Source organism: Carex rostrata, chromosome 5 (assembly GCF_964058835.1).
Source record: "Carex rostrata chromosome 5, lpCarRost1.2, whole genome shotgun sequence".
NCBI classification, from domain to species: domain Eukaryota; kingdom Viridiplantae; phylum Streptophyta; class Magnoliopsida; order Poales; family Cyperaceae; genus Carex; species Carex rostrata.
The window spans coordinates 10911124-10929831 of record NC_135922.1 but is presented as its reverse complement, the minus strand read 5'-3'; the positions used below and the strand labels follow the sequence as shown (position 1 = coordinate 10929831).

Sequence of the window (18708 nt, the reverse complement as noted above, 5' to 3'; positions counted from 1 at the left end):
ATAGTGAAATAATTGTACAAAATAAATATTACTTTGAGTTAGGGCAGAACGTTTTTTATAACCAACAAAATATAATATGATTTAAATACAAGTAACATAAATTTAAAAGACACTTCAATGCTATAATCTTTTAGTGCCGCAAGATGAGATCAGATTGTTGATTTGTTTCTTTTCACGATGGATAGGTTCACACACAAAAAAACATTATCATTGTTTAATCATGAATTGAGGAGAGGTCAAATGCTTTCATTTTTTGTCTCTATCGTGCTTTTATTTTTTAAACTTTAATAATACAAAATTTAAAACTTAAAAGTCAAAATAAAACCGTTAGATGTGATCTATGTTATTTTCTTTATGCGTTCATAAAAAATTATCACATTTTAATTTTATTTTTATGTGAATCAATAAGTTGAAAAATCAACGTCTAGAAATTATTCACATTAGTACGTTTTTTATAAGCTCTTGATGATAACCAAAATAAAATTGAAATGTCATAACTTTTTACATGTGCATAGATAAAATGATGTAGATCATATCTAACAGTTTTATTTTGACTTTTAATTTTTAAATTATTAAAGTTTTAAAAAATAGAGACATTACGGAGACACAAAAAATGGAGGCATTTGAATTCTCCTCTCGTTTAATTTCATTTTGCAAAAAGATGAATTGTACATAAAATACAAAGTATCTGATATAATTAGCGAATTATTAGTACCAGTTCATGCAGATTTGATTTGTATATTTAAATTGTAATTATAAATTACAAACAAAACTACTAAGAAATGTCAACCCCCCCCCCCCCCCCCCCCCCCCCCCCCCCCCCCAACCCCCCAAAAAAAAAAAAAAAACCCTACCCAACCACAACACACAAAATTATCTGAAAATAATCACAACTGAAGCAACTTTGTATGACAGTTCTTTTTGTTATTTATGGTGCATGATGTCATGTATATATCTCATTGAGGTAAAAGCCTAGGAATTTATGGTAGTATATAGATGAGGTGCTATTTTCAAGACTAAGGTTGTCACTACATTTCCTCAACAAACAAACCAATGTCATATGCATATATAATTTTTTTTTTTCAAAAGAAAAAACAGAGAAATATGCTATGTGATCAGGAACTCATATCACCTAAGGTAACTCATCCTTTGAGATTGAATCTGGTCCGTTCGTTATATATAGGCACGAAGTTTGAAGAAGCCCTATACATTACAGATTTGGGTCGGATTGGCACGGATTGTGATCAAACGGTCCAGATCTCAGCATACATTTCTTTTTGGGTATTTCGGGATACATATACATTTTTTTTATATCTCAGCAAACATAAAATTAACATCCTCAACAGACCCATTTTTGGTTTTATTGATTGTCAAAAGAAAAAAAAAAAAAAAGAAACATTTTTTTTCTGGTATTACTCTGTGTGACAGTAAAGAAAGACAAACCTCATATGTGGCCAGTTATGCTCACCTTTATCTCTATTTTTTTCATAATTTTAAAACAGAACATTGTTTAATGCTTTTAAAAAAAAAAAAAATTATGTGTTTATGGTGAGACATCACATGATGGCCCCATAAATTCTGATTTCCCTGTTTACCTTTTTTAATGGTACAAAATTCCTCCTTTTTCTTGATATATATTAAGAACAAAGCTGTGGTTCCATCCTCAGCCACCCCCCTCCATCTCTCTCTAACATGGAGAAACCAAAGTGCACCTCTTTATTCCTTCCTTCCATTTTTCTTGCTTCTATCCTTCTTTGTAAGGCATTCAATTCTCATCCTTCATTAAAAAAAAAAAATTACTGTATGCTATTATGTTCAATTACTAACATCAATCAATTAATTTACAGTTGCAAGGAAGGCAGATGGAATTAGTTGTAATACTACAAGGGGCTCTTACAACAAGCTCTTTGTATTTGGTGATTCCTTTGCTGATACCGGCAATCTCGGCAACCTCGGGAGGGAGTTCACTCATTGTTGGTACGATCCGTACGGCATTACATTTCCCGGAAAACCCACCGGACGGTTCTCCAACGGCCGAGTACTCACCGATTTTGTCGGTACGCTATATTGTTTTACCTATCTAGAATTGCTGTGTACTTGCATTTCACTGGAGATGCTATATATAGTAGTAAAACTTGCTACATATGTATATGTTCTTTTCATTTTTTGTATTGTATTTTTATTTAATTAGGTGCATTAAATTAAGTTGCATATATTAGGTGATGTTTCTTTGACCAGTATATATATTATTGCTAACATGTGGTACATGCCATTTTTGATGAAATGACATGATTATAAAAAAATAACAACAAAATAAAATGAATATCACCATTTAAATATATATTGAAACGTAGCAACTGAAAAATACCACTTTTATAAAAACAGGAAATAAGTATGTTTGCATGCTTTTCAATTTTTTCTTTTTTGAAATAATGTGGTCAAACTATATTTTTTATTTATTTTTGTTGGTATAAACTTGACATGATATTTTACTTCATTTAATATCTAGACATAATACATAAATGTATTACTCTTTTAACTTTTATATGAATATTTCCTCATTAAATGCTTTGCAATATCTCATTCCAAAATAAGTATTTGATATCCCTTTCAACAAGCTATATATTTATTATTTTGCAGCATTTTTTTGGGTTATTATAATGGATCATCCTCGGTGCATTAACTTAAAAAATTTAAAAACTCATTAAAATATTAAAATTCAGATTTGATGTGTTGTAAATGCATCATGCATGTATGGCTTGGTATCAGCTTTACAAACCCCAGCATTTATTGCTGACAATAAAGTGTCACCGACTTGTAAACACTGGGATTAGAATCACAGATTATTTTATTCATAACATTTTAAAATATATATTAAACTTATAAAATGAGATTTAATTAGGCAATGCTGTTTTAGGTTTATATATATATATATATAGAGAGAGAGAGAGAGAGAGGGGTTACGGTGAGTTGCGAAGTAAAACAACTATTTTACTTCACGTAAATATTTTGCGATTTTAAAGTTCAAAACGTCGATCTGAACCGTTCAACATGATATCCATATTGAAATGTGCTTGGAGACCAAATATATTTTTTGAAATTTTTTTACTATTTATTAAGCCACTTTGAAAATCGTTGATCCAGTGGTCCAGAAATTTTTACTGTTCATCCGAATTTTCAGATTTTCAAAGTGGCTTAATAAATAGTAAAAAAATTCCAAAAAATGTAAAATTTAGTTTCAAGCATATTTTAATATAGATTAAATATCTAACGGTTTGGATCATCTATTTGAACTTTGAAAATGAAGATATTGCGTGAAGTAAAAACGTGTTTTACTTCGCAACTCACCATAACCCAACTCATATATATATATATATATATATATATATATATATATAGAGGTTGACTAAGATCAAAGTGGTAGTTCCTGAGCTTTTGTGCTACCAATTTGTTTTTCAATTTTCAAAGTTCAAAACGTCGATCCAAACCGTTCAAGTTGTTCTCCATATTAAATTGTGCTTGGAGACCAAATTTTACATTTTTCTGAATTTTTTTACTATTTATTAAGCCACTTTGAAAATCGTTAATCCAACGGTGGCTTAACAAAACAGTAAAATCAGAAGCCACCGTTAGATCAGCTGTTTTCAAAGTGGCTTAATAAATAGTAAACAAATTCAGAAAAATGTAAAATTTGGTCTCCAAGCACAATTTAATATGGAGAACAACTTGAACGGTTCAGATTGACGTTTTGAAATTTAAAAATTAAAAAACGAATTGGTAGCACCAAAATTCAGGAACTACCACTTTGATCTTAGCCAACCTCTATATATATATATATATAGAGAGAGAGAGAGAGAGAGAGAGAGATGGGCTATGGTGAGCCATGGAGTAAAATGAGTTGGTGCTCCATGACACTATATTTTTATTTTGAAAATCCAAACAACTGATCCGAACCGCTCAACATGATATCTATATTGAAATGTGCTTGGAGACCAAATTTTACATCTTTTGAAATTTTTGTACTATTTATTAAGCAATTTTGAAAATCGCTGATTCAATGATCCATAAATTTTTATTGTTCGCAACAAAACAACAATTTTCAAAATTGCTTAATAAATAGTAAAATTTTTTTCAAAAAATGTAAAATTTGGTCTCCAAGCACATTTCAATATGGATATCACATCTAATGGTTCAGATCGGTTGTTTGGACTTTCAAAATGAAAATACGGCGTGGAGTACAAATGCGTTTTACTCCATAGCTCACCGTAGGTCATCTCTCTCTCTCTCTATATATACTCTCTCTCTCTCTCTATATATATATATATATATGTGTGTGTGTGTGTGTGTGTGTGTGTGTGTGTGTTATGAATAATAAAATAGGTTAGAATCACTTTGTTTGCTTCAAGTGTTACCTAGAGGAAAAGAAAATATTCTCTCCTTTATTTGATTCGCCAGAGGTATAGATCAGTAGATGACTTCATCTGAAATACAATGAAATTGTTTTTATTATATAATTTTATGTATAGGCTGTAAAAGCTAACCTTTACTTTATGCATGTGCATTACCTACTCTTTTTTCTTATCATGACGTGTCATATGACTAAGTCTAAACTATCAAAAGGTAAAATGATTTAATATTTATTTTTATGGTAAATTGGGACATGCATTATTTTTTATTTGAACAAGTACATGTTTTGAAATCTTACTTATAGGAATATAACTTATTTTTTATTTGAACAAGTACATGTTTTGAAATCTTACTTTTATAGGAATATAACTATGTAACTAGATTGTTCTTTAACTTTATTGATTCTCTAATTAGTTTAAACCATCAAACCATCAAAATCAAGCTATTTTGATTTTTAACTTCAAACCATAAAAAAAAATTTAACTTCAAAATCTATCAAATTGATTTTTTATTGATGAATTCAAACCATCAAATCAAGCTATTTTACGAGTGATTCATTTACATGCAAAATTTATAATTTTTTTAATTAGATTAGTACAAAGTCAAATGGTCATGATTAAAATAAATACATTCAAATTAACTTATAATTTTTTTATCGCTTAACTTTATATGAAATTAATTCAAAATTTTATAAATTTTTATGTAAACACATCACTCGTGAAGTCTATCGATTTCAACAGTTTGGATTTATTCTCGGAAGTCGTGTTAGTAATAATATATCTTAAATATGAATATGTACATTAATTAGTGATAATATGTTAACATATTTCACTACCTAGATGCATCTAAACAAATAGTGCCATCTGAAAAGCATATTCTATGTTAACAACTACTACATTCCATACATCACAAGGCTAACATATTCTATATTAAAAATTTGAAATACAAAACATGCATGTCCTTTTCATTTTATTAATGCAGTGCCGCCCCAACTACATTTGTCTCCTCATAAAATCAACCATAATTAGCTTTCACGAAATCAATGCAAATTAAACAAGTGTGTACTTGTCCTCTAGAAATTGAGAGTTGTTATTAATAGAAATTATTATTAAATAATATAGAAAAAAAACAGAAAGAGCATGCAGTTGGTATTTTTTTTCCCCAAAATTTGTAGCCGATTTTTTTTTTCCGGCTTGAAAGTATTTTATTTTGTTTCAGCCACTAGTTCTATTTCAGAAAAAAATTTAGCCACTTTTTGTTTAAAAAAAAAATTCCAGCATCCTTTCTGTTTGAAGAAAAATCCAACCACTCTTTCAGAAAAAAAAAATACTTTGGATCCAAAAAAAAATTGAATTCAAAGTTTAGGGCTAATATATTTTTTCAGATCCATCTATGCCATAAAAAATCCAGCCACATTTTTTCTGTTTTCCTATATTATTTAATAATAATTTCTATCAATGAAAATTTCTCCTACAACTTAAACAAATGTGTACTTAATCAATTAATTAATCTTACCAATCTTACCAATAAACCAGTCAGTACCCAATACACACGCTAATTATTATTATTTTTTATTTATTTACTTGTTATGTCAGCTTCTTCCATGGGTATTAGGTCACCATTACCATACAAGTTACGCAAAGCCAGTACCAAGTTATGGCTTTCCGGTATGAATTTTGCGGTTGGTGGGGCCGGCGTATTTGATACCGGAAATTTTCAACGTAATCTAAGCGAGCAAATTGATTTGTTTGAACAACAAATCGAATGTGGTGCATTCTCGGTTTGCGATTTGTCGACATCGGTCGGCTTGGTGGCTGTATCAGGCAATGACTACTCATACATAGCATCAAAAGAGAACAGTACAAATGTGAGTTCTGTATATACATATGGTATATTATACAAATATAGTTATTTTTCCTCTTTCTTATACTGTTTGTTAATTCATTTGCAAGTTAATTTTTTTTTCTGTGGTCTAAATGATTTAATACTTTGAGTAATTTAATTAATTGTAATTTGTGTGTGGGCTTATTAGTGGCTTGAATTGTTCATTCTACTAGGTTTTTGGTTTGATTTAGTCTTAAACAAAATCATGCAATGAAACCTCTAAATATTATTGTTAAAAAGCACTTAAAAGGTTGAACCATATTTAGCTTACAATAAATACTTAACAAGTTAAGTATCTAAAAACCGTTAACATTTATTGTTTGATAAGAAGTCATTATCATTTAATTACTTGCATATGATAATGACTACTCATACATAGCATCAATCAGAGGGAACATTATATGGTTTATTGGACAAATATGTTTATTTTTGTTACTCTTCTTATACAGTTTATTAATTCAATTTTACATTTTTAACATAATTTTCTTTGGTCTACATGATTTACTACTTTGGGTAATTTAATTATAATTTTTTATTTTTTTTGTGGGCCTATTAGTACCTTAATTGGTTCATTCAACTAGGTTTTGGTTTAATTTTTGACAAGCAAAAGCATGTAATGACTAATGAGAGCTCTAAAATTTATTATTAATAAAAAAACACTTCAACGGATGAACCTTTTTAGCTTACAAATTTCAAAAATTCATAATATCATATTTACCCTTCAAAATTTAAAAAACTCACAAATATACCCATTTTATTGACTTTTCTATTAAAACTCAATTTATATTTAACGTATCCATTTACCATATTTATTAAAAAGTAAAGAAACTAAGTAGCTTGTTTAATAAAAATGTCACTCTTCAAATTGTTCGGGATTTTGATGACAAATGATTCATTTATCTACTTATGAGTTTTACAGGAGGAAATACATAATTTCGAGATTTTTGAGGGTTATACATGAAATTCCCCCTAACAAATTAAGTATCTAAAAACCAGCAACTACTGTATTCATTTTTTTTTTTTTGTGTGTGTTTTAATAGGCAGCGTTAGACATAATACCAGCAGTTGTGAAGCAGATGAAATCAGACATAGAACGGATTCTAAATCTCGGCATAGGCAAACTGATCGTGACAGGTCTCCACCCGCTCGGTTGCTCCCCGTATTTCACTAGACGTCTCAACTTCACAGATTGTGATGTGCTAGCAAACATGGGTGCATTGGTTCATAACACGGCTCTGAAGCAAGTGCTGACCCGACTCGACCCGACCCAGTCGAGTATACTTTTGCTTGATCTCAACAATCCCTTTTATGATGCTGTGATGCAAGGTGAGTTCTGACATTTTAACAGTTTTAAGTTATTTGATGATATCTTCTTGTCTAATTTTCATTGAAGGGGTGAAACCTTTTTTCTTTTTTCTTTTTTTCCCATTTTTTGAGAACTTGTTTACATGGTTTTGGCACAAGTTTCTTTTCTCAATATTTTGATTTTCATATAAATATGTACCTCATAAATAATTGTATAATTGAAAGAGTAAGATTAAAATACCTCATTGTTTTTAACTTTTTGTGTCTCAATCATGTCTCGCATTCTTATCTTAGTTTCCAAAATTCAAATAGTTGATTCAAACTGCTCAGCATTATCTCTATATTAAAACATGCTTGGAGACCAAATTTTCTATTTTTTGGGATATTTTTTACTACATTTTAGATAATTACAAAATCATTGTTTTAAGATGGTCTAAAATCTTGTAAAAAATCATTGATCTTGTACCTATCTAAAAAAACAGTAAAAATTTCCAAAAATATAATAAATTTTGGTCTCCAAACACATTATAATATGGAGATCATGTTGAACGGTTCAGATCGATTATTTGAAGTTTGAAAATGAAGAAAAGAACATGAGACATGATTGGAGCACGAGAACAATGGAACATGTTAACCTACTCTAATCGAAATCACAATTATTTTGATACCTGTTTAGTTTTGATACAAGCTAACTAATTTCTATATATTCCAATTATGTCAAAAAATATAATGTAGTAAAAGGTGCCAAGAAATTTGAGAATTCAAGGAGGCCTTGCTGTGAGAGCTTCACAGCAGACAACTACTGTGGTGAAATTGATGAAAATGGAAACAAGAAATACAATTTATGCACCAACCCAGATCAATACTTCTATTGGGACGATGTGCATCCGACTCAGGCCGGTTGGACAGCGGTTGTCGAGTCATTTGGGACGGCAATTTCTCGATTTTTGAACCAGTAAACAGTCATGCTGTTCTCTCTTATATGGTTTGTTTCTGTGCATTGTTTCTTTCTGATAAGCTAGGTTATACTGAGGAAGTAGATTGAATTTGTAATTCTTAGAACCCTCAATTGCTGTCTTATCAGTTGAGCACCAAATAATGTTTTTTTTTTATTATTTTTTTTTATTTTAATTTTATAGAGGAAAACAACACTGTTTTATTGCTTATTTTTTCAATTATTTTCTGATTCTCATCAAAGGAGATGTTTGGGCTGCAAATGAAGACAGACAATCAAAATAAACAATACCTTTAGAACTTAAACAATCAGTGATAATGATATTTTCGACAGTTAATTTATCAATTAATTCTGAATTTTAAATATGAAATAATTAGAATACCCTCTAATGTTTTATAAATAATATTTAAAATATTTATGATTTATGACCTTTTGCTTTATAGAAAGTAAATTTAAAAGAAAAAAAAATGTAAGTACTTGACTGAATATTCGTAATACATTAAATGTTTGCTATTTCACTTTTGGTTTTTATGTCTTAGTTAATTTTGTCAAAGTATAATAATTCATAAAAAAAATTTAAATAATGATAAATTCAGGAAGGACAGTTTAATCATTTCATAGTTGCATTGAATAGTATTGGGGAGGAGGGTTCATTGATTGCATAGTTAAAAGATGGGGGGTGTGTGTGTGTGTGGTTGGGGGGGGGGGGGGGGGGGGGGGGGGGGGGGGGGGGTCTCCATAAAATTAGCCCATTTAAATATCATTGTCAATAAAAAAAAAACATATATTTCAAGAACACATTTTCATAGCTTTTCTGAACTCAATCACATAAACTTTCCCTTAAATATTTATTTCAGTCATTAGCAGCCCTCTTGACCTAAACATGATTTAGAACATGCAAGTAAAAAAACTTGTACTGCAGAAGTTACAGTAAAAGAAAGAGAAGGGTTAAAAGAACAAGGATTTTGTTCAGGAATCAAAGACATCAGTAAAATAAAAAACTACAACAATCGATAATTCAACCGCACCAGTAACTCTACACAGATTAAGCTACACAAAATCTACAACTAAACAGACAGAAATCGACACCAATAACACCAAGAGATACAACAACATGATATACCAAAATTCTACGGACTATAACAATGACATCATTGCGAAGGGGGCTCGACATCCATTTCATCAACTTTATTTGTTACATTTTCATTTTCACCCCTCTCAGACTCTGATAATGCATTCATTAATTCACTTAACAATCTTTGCACTTTTCGGTTCTCTGCCATTGCCGGGAAAATTGTTTCTCTAAGTAATTTGCGTTTCTGCATTCCCTGTGAGAAGTTGGCAATGAAAAAAAGTTCATCAATTTTACTATTTTAGCAATGTTTTGGCTTGAATAGTAGGTTCTAGTTCATAAACAAATATTTGCATCCTTAACTCCATTTTCAAAGTCCAAACAGTCAGATTCAAACCGCTCAACATGATCTCCATACTAAATTATTGTGCTTGGAGACCAAATTTTATATTTTTTAAAACTTTTTAGATAGGTACAAAATCACTGTTTTTCAGCAGAATCTGGACCATCCCAAAACAATGATTTTAACCCTACTCAAAGTGTATATAAAATATTAGTTTACTTTCTTTTTCTTCCTAATTATATCAACTGGATGGTTGCAAACTTCTTAATAAAATGAGGGAACTTTAAAAAAAATTCTCTAGTATGATAATTGTCAGTTAAAAAATGGAGCCTTACAAGCACAGAAGGGTCCCCTGCCGGGTTTTTAGAATCTGCATCTTTGAATGAAGAAGGCCCCATTAAGCTCTCACATACCTCCCTCAAACGCCCCTCATCAGCCTCTCTGCACAGTCCAATAAAAAAAAAAAATGTATGTTTAGTTACACTAAAATTGCATAGTATTTTTCCAGTTTGATAGGATTCAGGCTACATTGAGCCTTTTGGGGTTTTCCTTTTAATGTTATTCAATTTATCATGAAATACATTCACACACACACACAGACACAGAGTCCAATAAGAGAATAATGAATGCAATCCAGAACCAAATGTAGTCCTTGATAACTGAGAGAGAGAGAGAGGGAGGGGGAGAGAGAGAAAGAGAGAGTACTTAGTCAAGAAGCGAACATAGGCGACGAGGCACTGATGGTACTCTTTGGGTGATTCAAGAGTGATAGCAGATGCTAGCTGTGACTCAAGATGTGCACGTGTTTGCGCAACTTCATCTAATGCCAGCCTGTTATCACAAACACAATTAATTAGAGAAAAAATTACATGTATCCCCACAAAAAAGCAAGATATCCTACATATCGCTCTAATATATGGCAAAAGTCGCTCTAATATATGGCAAAAGAACCTTTACCCCTCTCTAAGTCCCAATTTCTGTTTTCAGTATCACTCCAATTTTCTGTTTTTGAAGTCCAATTAGTCCATCTAAACCGTTCAACATGATCTCCATAAGAAAATGTACTTGTAGATCCAATTTGACATTTTTAACAATTTTTTTAGATAGGTAGAAATTCACTTGATCTAAAAGTCTGCAAGTACATTTTCATACAGATACCATGTTGAATGGTTCAAATCGATTATTTGAACTTTGAAAACAAAGATATTATGAAGAAAGTACACCGGCAACCATATATGGGGTAAAGTAAGAAGGAGCATTTTTCAAAACAAATTCATACCTATTCCACAAGTTGCGGCGGATATTATATCTGGCAACACCAGCCTGAAGTCGTGCTAGTTCACCGCCCTTGGCCGAGCTAAGATCCAAGGACAGAGCAAACTTTGAGGCAGGGAAGCTGTTGTCAACTATTCTCATCCAGCATTTCATTCCCGAGTTGTATAGAAAGGCATCATAGTTCACTAGCTGTACCAGTGGCCACCCGGATGCTGATAACTTTGCTGATATCACTTTTACTGTACCTGTCATGTTTATTATTATCTTTTAATTGTATTAATAGCCGAAAAAGTATTTACAACACTTAAATAAAATACTTTATTCAAGAAAATAAGCCTCTATTCCTCTCTATTCTACTCTTTAACCCTCTCTGTTCTACTATATGCTAGAATAAGAATCTCTATTTCAGATTTACATCCTTCTTATTCTCCTTTAATTCCTCCCAAGACCTAAAGAATGTCATGTTTGTCATTGAACATGACAAAAAAAGAACTCAAATATTTGCGTAATGGAAGATAGTAACGATTTTTTTTTTCTCCAGGCTACACGCCTTTTTGATACTGTCTCCAGTTCTTGTTATTTTTGATAATGTATTGCCATAAAGCTAAGTGGGCCTGAGGAAACCAAGAAGACTACAAAAATAGGGGGAATTTCATTTATGCCCCACAAAAACTTTGAAATTACGTATTTCCCCCTCCAATATTCATAAAATCATATTTACCCTTCTAAATTTCAGAAACTCACAAATTTACCCATTTTATTGCCTATATATTAAAACTCATTTTAAATTTAAAAAGCATGCATTTTACCCTTTAATAAAAAATAAAAACTATGTAGCCTGTTTAAGAAAAAACCAGTGTTCTAATTACTCGGTTTTCTAGGACAAATGGGTCATTTTTCTACTTTTGACAGGTACACAATAATATTTAGGTATACGCTTGTGTAAGTGTCAGAAGTAGAGAAACAAACCATTTGCCCTAGAAAACCAAACAATTATAAGACTTGACATTTTAGAGGGGGAAATATGTAATTTCGAAGTTATTGAGAGGTATACATGAAATTCGCCCCAAAAAACACAAAAACAAAAAGAAACAGAAAGTTTGGTCTATCTCAGTACCAGCCTGACTGTTTGTCAGCCAAATATCAAACTGCAACTCTTTGTAAGCTCTTACCAGAACTTTTAGGTGGTTCCTGGGTTGAAAGGAGGGAGGCCAAGGAATCCTGGAGTAGACATGACTTGGCAAAGAGGTCCCACACGTAAATGGCACCCCTCATTGTAACAAGTAAGAGACGCCACGCTTCGTCACAGTCAATGAAGACAGCACAGGACCCCACCATCAATACCGGAAGCATTCTTCTCCCGCACACTGTGTACACCTACAGTAATAAAACGGTACATTTCTTTCAACATTCCAAGTAGGGTTAGAAATAGATAGGATAATATATGATCTGTATCAGTATCTATATCAATATTCAATATATATCAGAAGTCAGAACTATACCAGATGTGACACAGATAAACGTTTAAATCGAAATTGAGGGATTTAAAAAGATTACACTATACGAAGAGGGAATTTTAATCATGGACTCTTCACACAATAAAACAAGGATGCCATTCATAATTCAGATTACATCAAATCATGCGATACAAAAAACATATTATTATTTATTTTTAAAAGAGTACTATTTGGTTATTTTGGATTTTTTTAGTCTTTAAATATATCTCATAATTGTATTCATTTAATAATTCATTTATTATTCAATCAATATCCATATCCAGTCTAATTGCACATCAGCACCCCTCTTGACAAAAAGTTGCCATAGATAATGAAGTCATTTTAGGCTATATATAACTACAAAGACCCCTTACCAAATAAATCGAAAAAGGTCTATTAAGGAACAAAAAATAAAAATAAATTTAATGAAAATTTTAATAAAATTTATACCTGCAAGCTCCCATCTTCACATCCGACGGCCCAGAAATTTTTGTTTCCAGCCAAAGCTGTGACTTTACTTGCGATTCGATCTGACCAAAGAGTCTGCGACCCTTTCTTACAACTTATCTGCGTCTCCTTACCTACATTAAATTTACCAGCTCCTATGCCCCCAATTTCACTGACAGATTTATCAACCAGTGTTGCCTCAAGAGATCTTATTTCTTCATTATCTTTGATCTGTACAGATAAGCTGGTTGGTACAGAACTCGTACCAGTACCAGAACCTTTGTTCTCCACATTTACTGTACCGTCATCCCCAACTAAGGCCTTTTCAATGATCAAGCCTTCCCTTATACAAACCCTAGCCGTGGGACCCACCCGTTGTTCCTTGATCGGTTCACCGACCATTCTTTGATCTAGTGCCGAGAAAGGCATATTATTTGCGCTAATGTTGAGATTATTATTGTTATTAATTTCTTGAGGTTGTACCCCCACTGCTTGAGGAATAATCCTTTTTCTCCCGTCAGGTCTTCTGTACTCCCTCTGCTTTACTGGGCTAGAAACCCTAACAGGCTTTGGTTCGTTGGTACCCACCCCAACCCCAAGCCCACCACCTTCCTTATCACCCTCGCTTTGTGGTTCTGGAACCTTCTGGACTGTTGGTGCCTGGCTGACAGGTGTTGACGCCTTATTGCCTGGGGTTGTGGTGGTCCTTTTTGGTTTTGTGGGGCCCGCCTCTAGTATGAGTTGAACACCAGAATCGGCAAAATTCGCTTGGCGTCCACTACCCCTCGCATCCCCGTAACGACTCCGCTTTATCTCATCCAGCTCAGCATCTGTCAGTCTATGGCCTAGTTCCTTTACCTCATAATGGAAGGTTGCCACTGTACCATCTAATGAGCATGCGAATAGTGTGTATCCGTCAGGACTCCTGCCAACAAATATTAATTTAATATGATCAATTAAGTAATTCATGTTGATTATCGCAGCATTTTAATGCGACACGTTGGTAATAAATGCTTGTTTTATTTAGGTGGCGTGAGAACAGATACTATTATTCATTTTTTCCTTTTATTAGTTAAGAGGACAACAAATGAATGCTTGACTGAGGCCTACAAGCACCAATAGAATCTGTAACAGCAATCATGTACCAGAGTGCACCACTCTTGCTAATAAATTAACACTAAGAAAATAAAGAAAAAACCCCATAAAAGGTCAGAAATAAAATAGATTTAAATAAATAAAACTACAAATTAACTGCACCAAATTGAAAAGCAAAAAGGAGATAAAAAAATATATTACCATGATAAATCAACCACGCTTTGCGAGAAGAAATGTTTCGCCACAAACAGAGGCCGTGCACTGGCAGTGGTCCATACTGTAATCGTCCTATCCTGACTCCCAATGGCAATCACATTATATGGCTGGTGCTCCTTAGACGCCCCACCACCCTTCCCATTGGTCCAACCCGTGTGACCCGCTTTAGACGACTCGCGGTTGTTCGAGGCAAACTTGCGAAACATAGATTGGTTAAACTTGACCACAATGATCGGAGCATTGTGCCCGAGAAAATCAAATGTGGCCGACCATTCGCCTCTCTCTAAGACAGGGGCCGAGTGACGTGGCTTTTGGAAACCATGTGTCGTGGTAATGAAGTGGCCACATGGTGACCAATGCAGTCTCCTGAAAAAAGTGGACCCCACCTACAAAATAGAAAAGGTGTACTGTTCATTGGGTGCCACGTAACAATGCCAGGTGTAAATGTACTGTAATTCAACAGTTTCAGGTCAGGCATGTTATTAAAATAAAAAGTGTCAAAAATTAAGAAACCCGATGTTTAAACTTTATTCTACCTATAATAGTGCATTATCTTTACTTTACCTTACAACATCATGATCCGGACAGTTCATCATGATCTCTGTATGAAAATGTAACCAGAGACCAAAATTTATATTTTTTATAATTTTTCACTATTTTTTTAGAAGGTACAAAATCACTACTTTCGAAATGTCGAGAATCTTTAGATCAAGTGATGCTGTACCTATTTAAAAAAAATAGTAAAAAATAAAAAATAAATGAAAAATTTGGCATCTAAGCACATTTTCATATGGAGATCATGATGAACAGTTCGGATCAGCTATTTAGATTTTGAAAATGAGATATGGCTCCGTAGCACGGACCAATATGTGCTATGCATAGTGCCATAGCCTCACTCAATTAAAAAAAGTGTTTTACGTACTGTTTTAGACCAGTGGCCATCTGTGCGGTGGGCCATGCTCCAGTCATTGGTGTTCCAGATAATGACAGACTTGTCGTCAGACTGGGTGGCAATAAAAGAGCCGATGGGGTCCCACGTGACTCCCTTGACAAGGCTAGAGTGGCCCCGCAGGACAGTCGTGCAGATGCCATTTGTCATGTTCCATATGTGAACAGTGTTGTCGAGGGACCCGCTTGCCAGTGTGAGGTCATCTGGTGACCAATTCAGATCCACCTACTTTTTTCATGTCCCAAATCAGATAAAAAGTAACAATAAAAAAAAAAAAATTGTATATTGTTGAATAGATTAAATCCCCCAGAGAATAGAAGTATTATGAGAAAGCTTACTCATTATAGTCTAACATGACAAGGGGCTGAAGATATGATAGAAGGGTATTTTTGGTACTATAAAGCAAAATATAAAGGTTTTGCACATTTCTGTACCCTGTAGGGTGTGTACACAGTTCCCAAAATTAACAGAAATTGCCCAAAATAAATAATAATCAATTATCCTCAAAAAATTATGAAACAAAATGGCAAGGTTCTCAAGATATGATACATGCCCCTTATTCTTAACACATCTTGAACCAGGAAAAAATAAAAAAAGGTATTTTCGGTATCTCTAAAACAAAATATAAAGGTTTTGCACATTTCTGTACCCAGTAAGCTTACATAGTTCCCAGGTATAACAGAAATTGCCCAAAATATATAATAATCACATATATCTGAAATTTGAAACATTAACAAATAATACAAATGAGAAAGTAAATGAAATTACCACATCAGCAGTGTGGCCACGTAGAGTCATGACAACCTTCCAATTTTCGACATCAGGTGGCTCACCACTGCCAAACTCCACAGTGGCGGACCCCGCCTTTCTCTCGTGGATCAAGATCATCTGGTCGTCAGAGCCCGAGGCAAGGAATCTGCCATGATGGGCCCACCTGACACAGTTGACTGAGCCAAAGTGGTCGCGCACTGTGGCGAGAAGTCTTTGAGTCGAATCATCGGCTTCTACGTCCTTTCCAACTGATTTCATGTTCCATATTCGCACCTTTTTTAATACAAAGAGAAATAATCTGATTAGAATCTTTACTGTTATTGTTGCTTATCTATATGGAAAAATCTTATTGGCTATTTTAAATTTCAAATTTTTAAAACAAGATTTGGACTGGTTATTTGCTAAAATGAAAAGATTCAAGAAACAATTTGCCAATAACAGAATTGTGACATTTTTTTTTTTTGTAACGGTCTCAAATGGTATCATTATAAATGCAATATTTCGGCAAGTAAAAGCTATCCTATAAAACCCCACTAGTTACGCCTTTTCTTCACTACAACTATCTCCTGCAAATAAAAAATTAATCTACTGCTTTCCATTACAACCTTCTAAATTTGCCATAGTTTATTTGATTTTATATAATTCTATTCTTAGTCAAATCCGGCATTTCGAAATAATGCTATAATACCTAGTAGTCAGTACTCAATGCTCAAATTGAGAACCCTCAAATTTAGAAAATGAAATTTAATCACTTTTTAAGTTAGCAAGATTGTGATTCTGATATAAGCTTAGAAACTGAAGTACCCACATCAGATACTTCACCAAAGATCAAAGCACACAGCTAAAATTCTCTGAATAAATAAAAAAAAATGCACTCACCACTTGACCCACAATGGAATTCTAACAGCATTACGCAATCCCAAATAAAAAAATGCCCTAAAATGAAAATTAAAGAAACAAAAAAAGGTACCAAAGATTACACCTTTTGGTCACCGCCACCAGTTGCAAATCTGAGAGCACCAGGCTGTATATCAATGGAGAAAATTTGCAACCCGTCATGCCGAATCCAGCTTGGCTTCTCCGTGATCATATCGCCCCAAAATTTTGCAAATTCCAAAACCCCAGAGAAGTAATTAAACAATCGACCAAAGAAATTTACCCAGAAGTGGCAAGTAAAGTGAAGATTTAACTGTAAAAGAAAGGAATTAGGGTTTTGGAGATGAGAATTTTGGAGAGGAGAACAAAAGAGGAGGGAAAGAAACTAGGGTTAAAAATAAAAAATAAATGAAATGAATTTTCGGGTTTATACGGTGTAGAAAAGTATTTTGTTACTTTTGAGATTTTTTATTAGCCGTTGGATTTTCGAATGGATTAATGTCAGTCGTTGGATTAAGATGATCAGAAACAGGAATTGGGGCAAAGATTTTAGCAGACAAATTTTGGCTTGATGCAGCGTATGGATCATATTTGATTCTATAGTCTGTTTGTAGCATGAAGTCAAAAATACTCTGTTAATACGGAGTAACTTTAAGGTATTTTGTAACTTTGTACTTTTTAGATTTTTTGTTAGCCGTTGGATATTCAAATGGATTAATGTCAGTCGTTGGATTAAGAATAGGTAGAGACTTTCTAAGAGGCAGTACCGCTGTTTTGATCCGAGCCTGGTTCGGATCAGAAACAGAAATTGGGGCAAAGATTTTAACAGAGAAATTTTGGCTTCATGCTGCGCATTAATCATATTTGATTCTATAGTCGGTTTGCAGCATGAAGTCAAAAGCACTCTGTTAATACGAAGTAACTTAAAGGTAGTTTTTATTAGCCGTTGGATATTGGAATGGATTAATATCAGTCGTTGATTAAGAATAGGTAAAGACTCCGTCTTTCTAAAAGGCAGTACCGCTGTTTTGATGCCTGGTCTCTTTTCAGACACCAATTGCTAATTGCTTGCTTTTAGTTTTTGACAAATATTCTCCTTGAATTTTTTTTTTTACAAATATTTACATGTTACACCCTATGAAATTGCTATATTATTGAGTGAGGCTATGGAACTTTGCATAGCACATATTAGTTTGTTCAATGGACCGATATCTTCATTTATAAAGTTTAAATAGTTGATCTGAATGTTCAAGATAATTTGCATGTGAAAATGTACTTCCAAACTAAATTTTACAGTTGTTAAATATTTTAAATTAATAAAAAAAGCACTACAATTGAATGGTTTGAAATTTTTAGATCAAGTAATATTCTACCTATCTAAACAATGAGGAGGGTTCCAATGCCTCATTTTTTCATACCTCATATTTTATATTTTCGTTTTCAAAGTCCAAATTGTCGATCCAAACCGTTCAATAAAATATTTATACTAAAATATACATGGAGATGAAATTTTATATTTTTTGGAATTTTTTTGCTATTTTTTAAGATAGATACAAAATCACTGTTTTTGAACCGTTCAAAAAACAGTGATTTTCTACCCATCTTAAAAAATAACAA

The 18708-nt window shown here is 32.9% G+C and overlaps 2 protein-coding genes across 3 annotated transcripts; one reads left to right on the top strand and one right to left on the bottom strand.

The window, feature by feature from the left end:
• The first annotated feature begins 1662 nt into the window (after positions 1-1662).
• On the top strand, positions 1663-8692 carry LOC144554284 (GDSL esterase/lipase At5g03610-like). Its single transcript, XM_078302612.1, has 5 exons — positions 1663-1756; positions 1848-2057; positions 6003-6274; positions 7332-7617; positions 8332-8692. The coding sequence occupies exons 1-5, from the start codon at positions 1693-1695 to the stop codon at positions 8553-8555; spliced, it is 1056 nt and encodes a 351-aa protein (XP_078158738.1). The 5' UTR covers positions 1663-1692; the 3' UTR covers positions 8556-8692.
• Positions 8693-9497: 805 nt separating this feature from the next.
• On the bottom strand, positions 9498-17524 carry HIRA (histone chaperone HIRA-like protein). 2 transcript variants are annotated; one of them, XM_078302436.1, is made up of 10 exons: positions 17198-17524; positions 16213-16488; positions 15418-15669; positions 14481-14881; positions 13188-14109; positions 12414-12618; positions 11246-11486; positions 10672-10797; positions 10302-10407; positions 9498-9879 (listed from the first exon to the last, which is right to left on the bottom strand). In XM_078302436.1, exons 1-10 carry the CDS (start codon positions 17303-17305, stop codon positions 9703-9705), a joined length of 2814 nt encoding a protein of 937 aa, XP_078158562.1. In that variant the 5' UTR covers positions 17306-17524; the 3' UTR covers positions 9498-9702. The 2 variants fall into 2 exon arrangements, with proteins under 2 accessions (XP_078158562.1, XP_078158563.1); XM_078302437.1 differs by lacking the exon at positions 17198-17524 and having other exon boundaries at positions 15418-15672; positions 16213-16354.
• Between the last annotated feature and the right edge of the window lie 1184 nt (positions 17525-18708).

Excerpts from the sequence above, each read along its gene's own strand:
- LOC144554284 (XM_078302612.1), top strand. The coding sequence starts at position 1,693 with ATGGAGAAACCAAAGTGCACCTCTTTATTCCTTCCTTCCATTTTTCTT. Across the intron at positions 6,275-7,331 it reads CAAAAGAGAACAGTACAAAT|GCAGCGTTAGACATAATACC; the intron begins GTGAGTTCTGTA and ends GTGTTTTAATAG. Across the intron at positions 7,618-8,331 it reads TTATGATGCTGTGATGCAAG|TAAAAGGTGCCAAGAAATTT; the intron begins GTGAGTTCTGAC and ends AATATAATGTAG.
- HIRA (XM_078302436.1), bottom strand. The coding sequence starts at position 17,305 with ATGATCACGGAGAAGCCAAGCTGGATTCGGCATGACGGGTTGCAAATT. Across the intron at positions 12,619-13,187 it reads GTGAAGATGGGAGCTTGCAG|GTGTACACAGTGTGCGGGAG; the intron begins GTATAAATTTTA and ends TTATTACTGTAG. Across the intron at positions 9,880-10,301 it reads CAGGGGACCCTTCTGTGCTT|GGAATGCAGAAACGCAAATT; the intron begins GTAAGGCTCCAT and ends AACTTCTCACAG.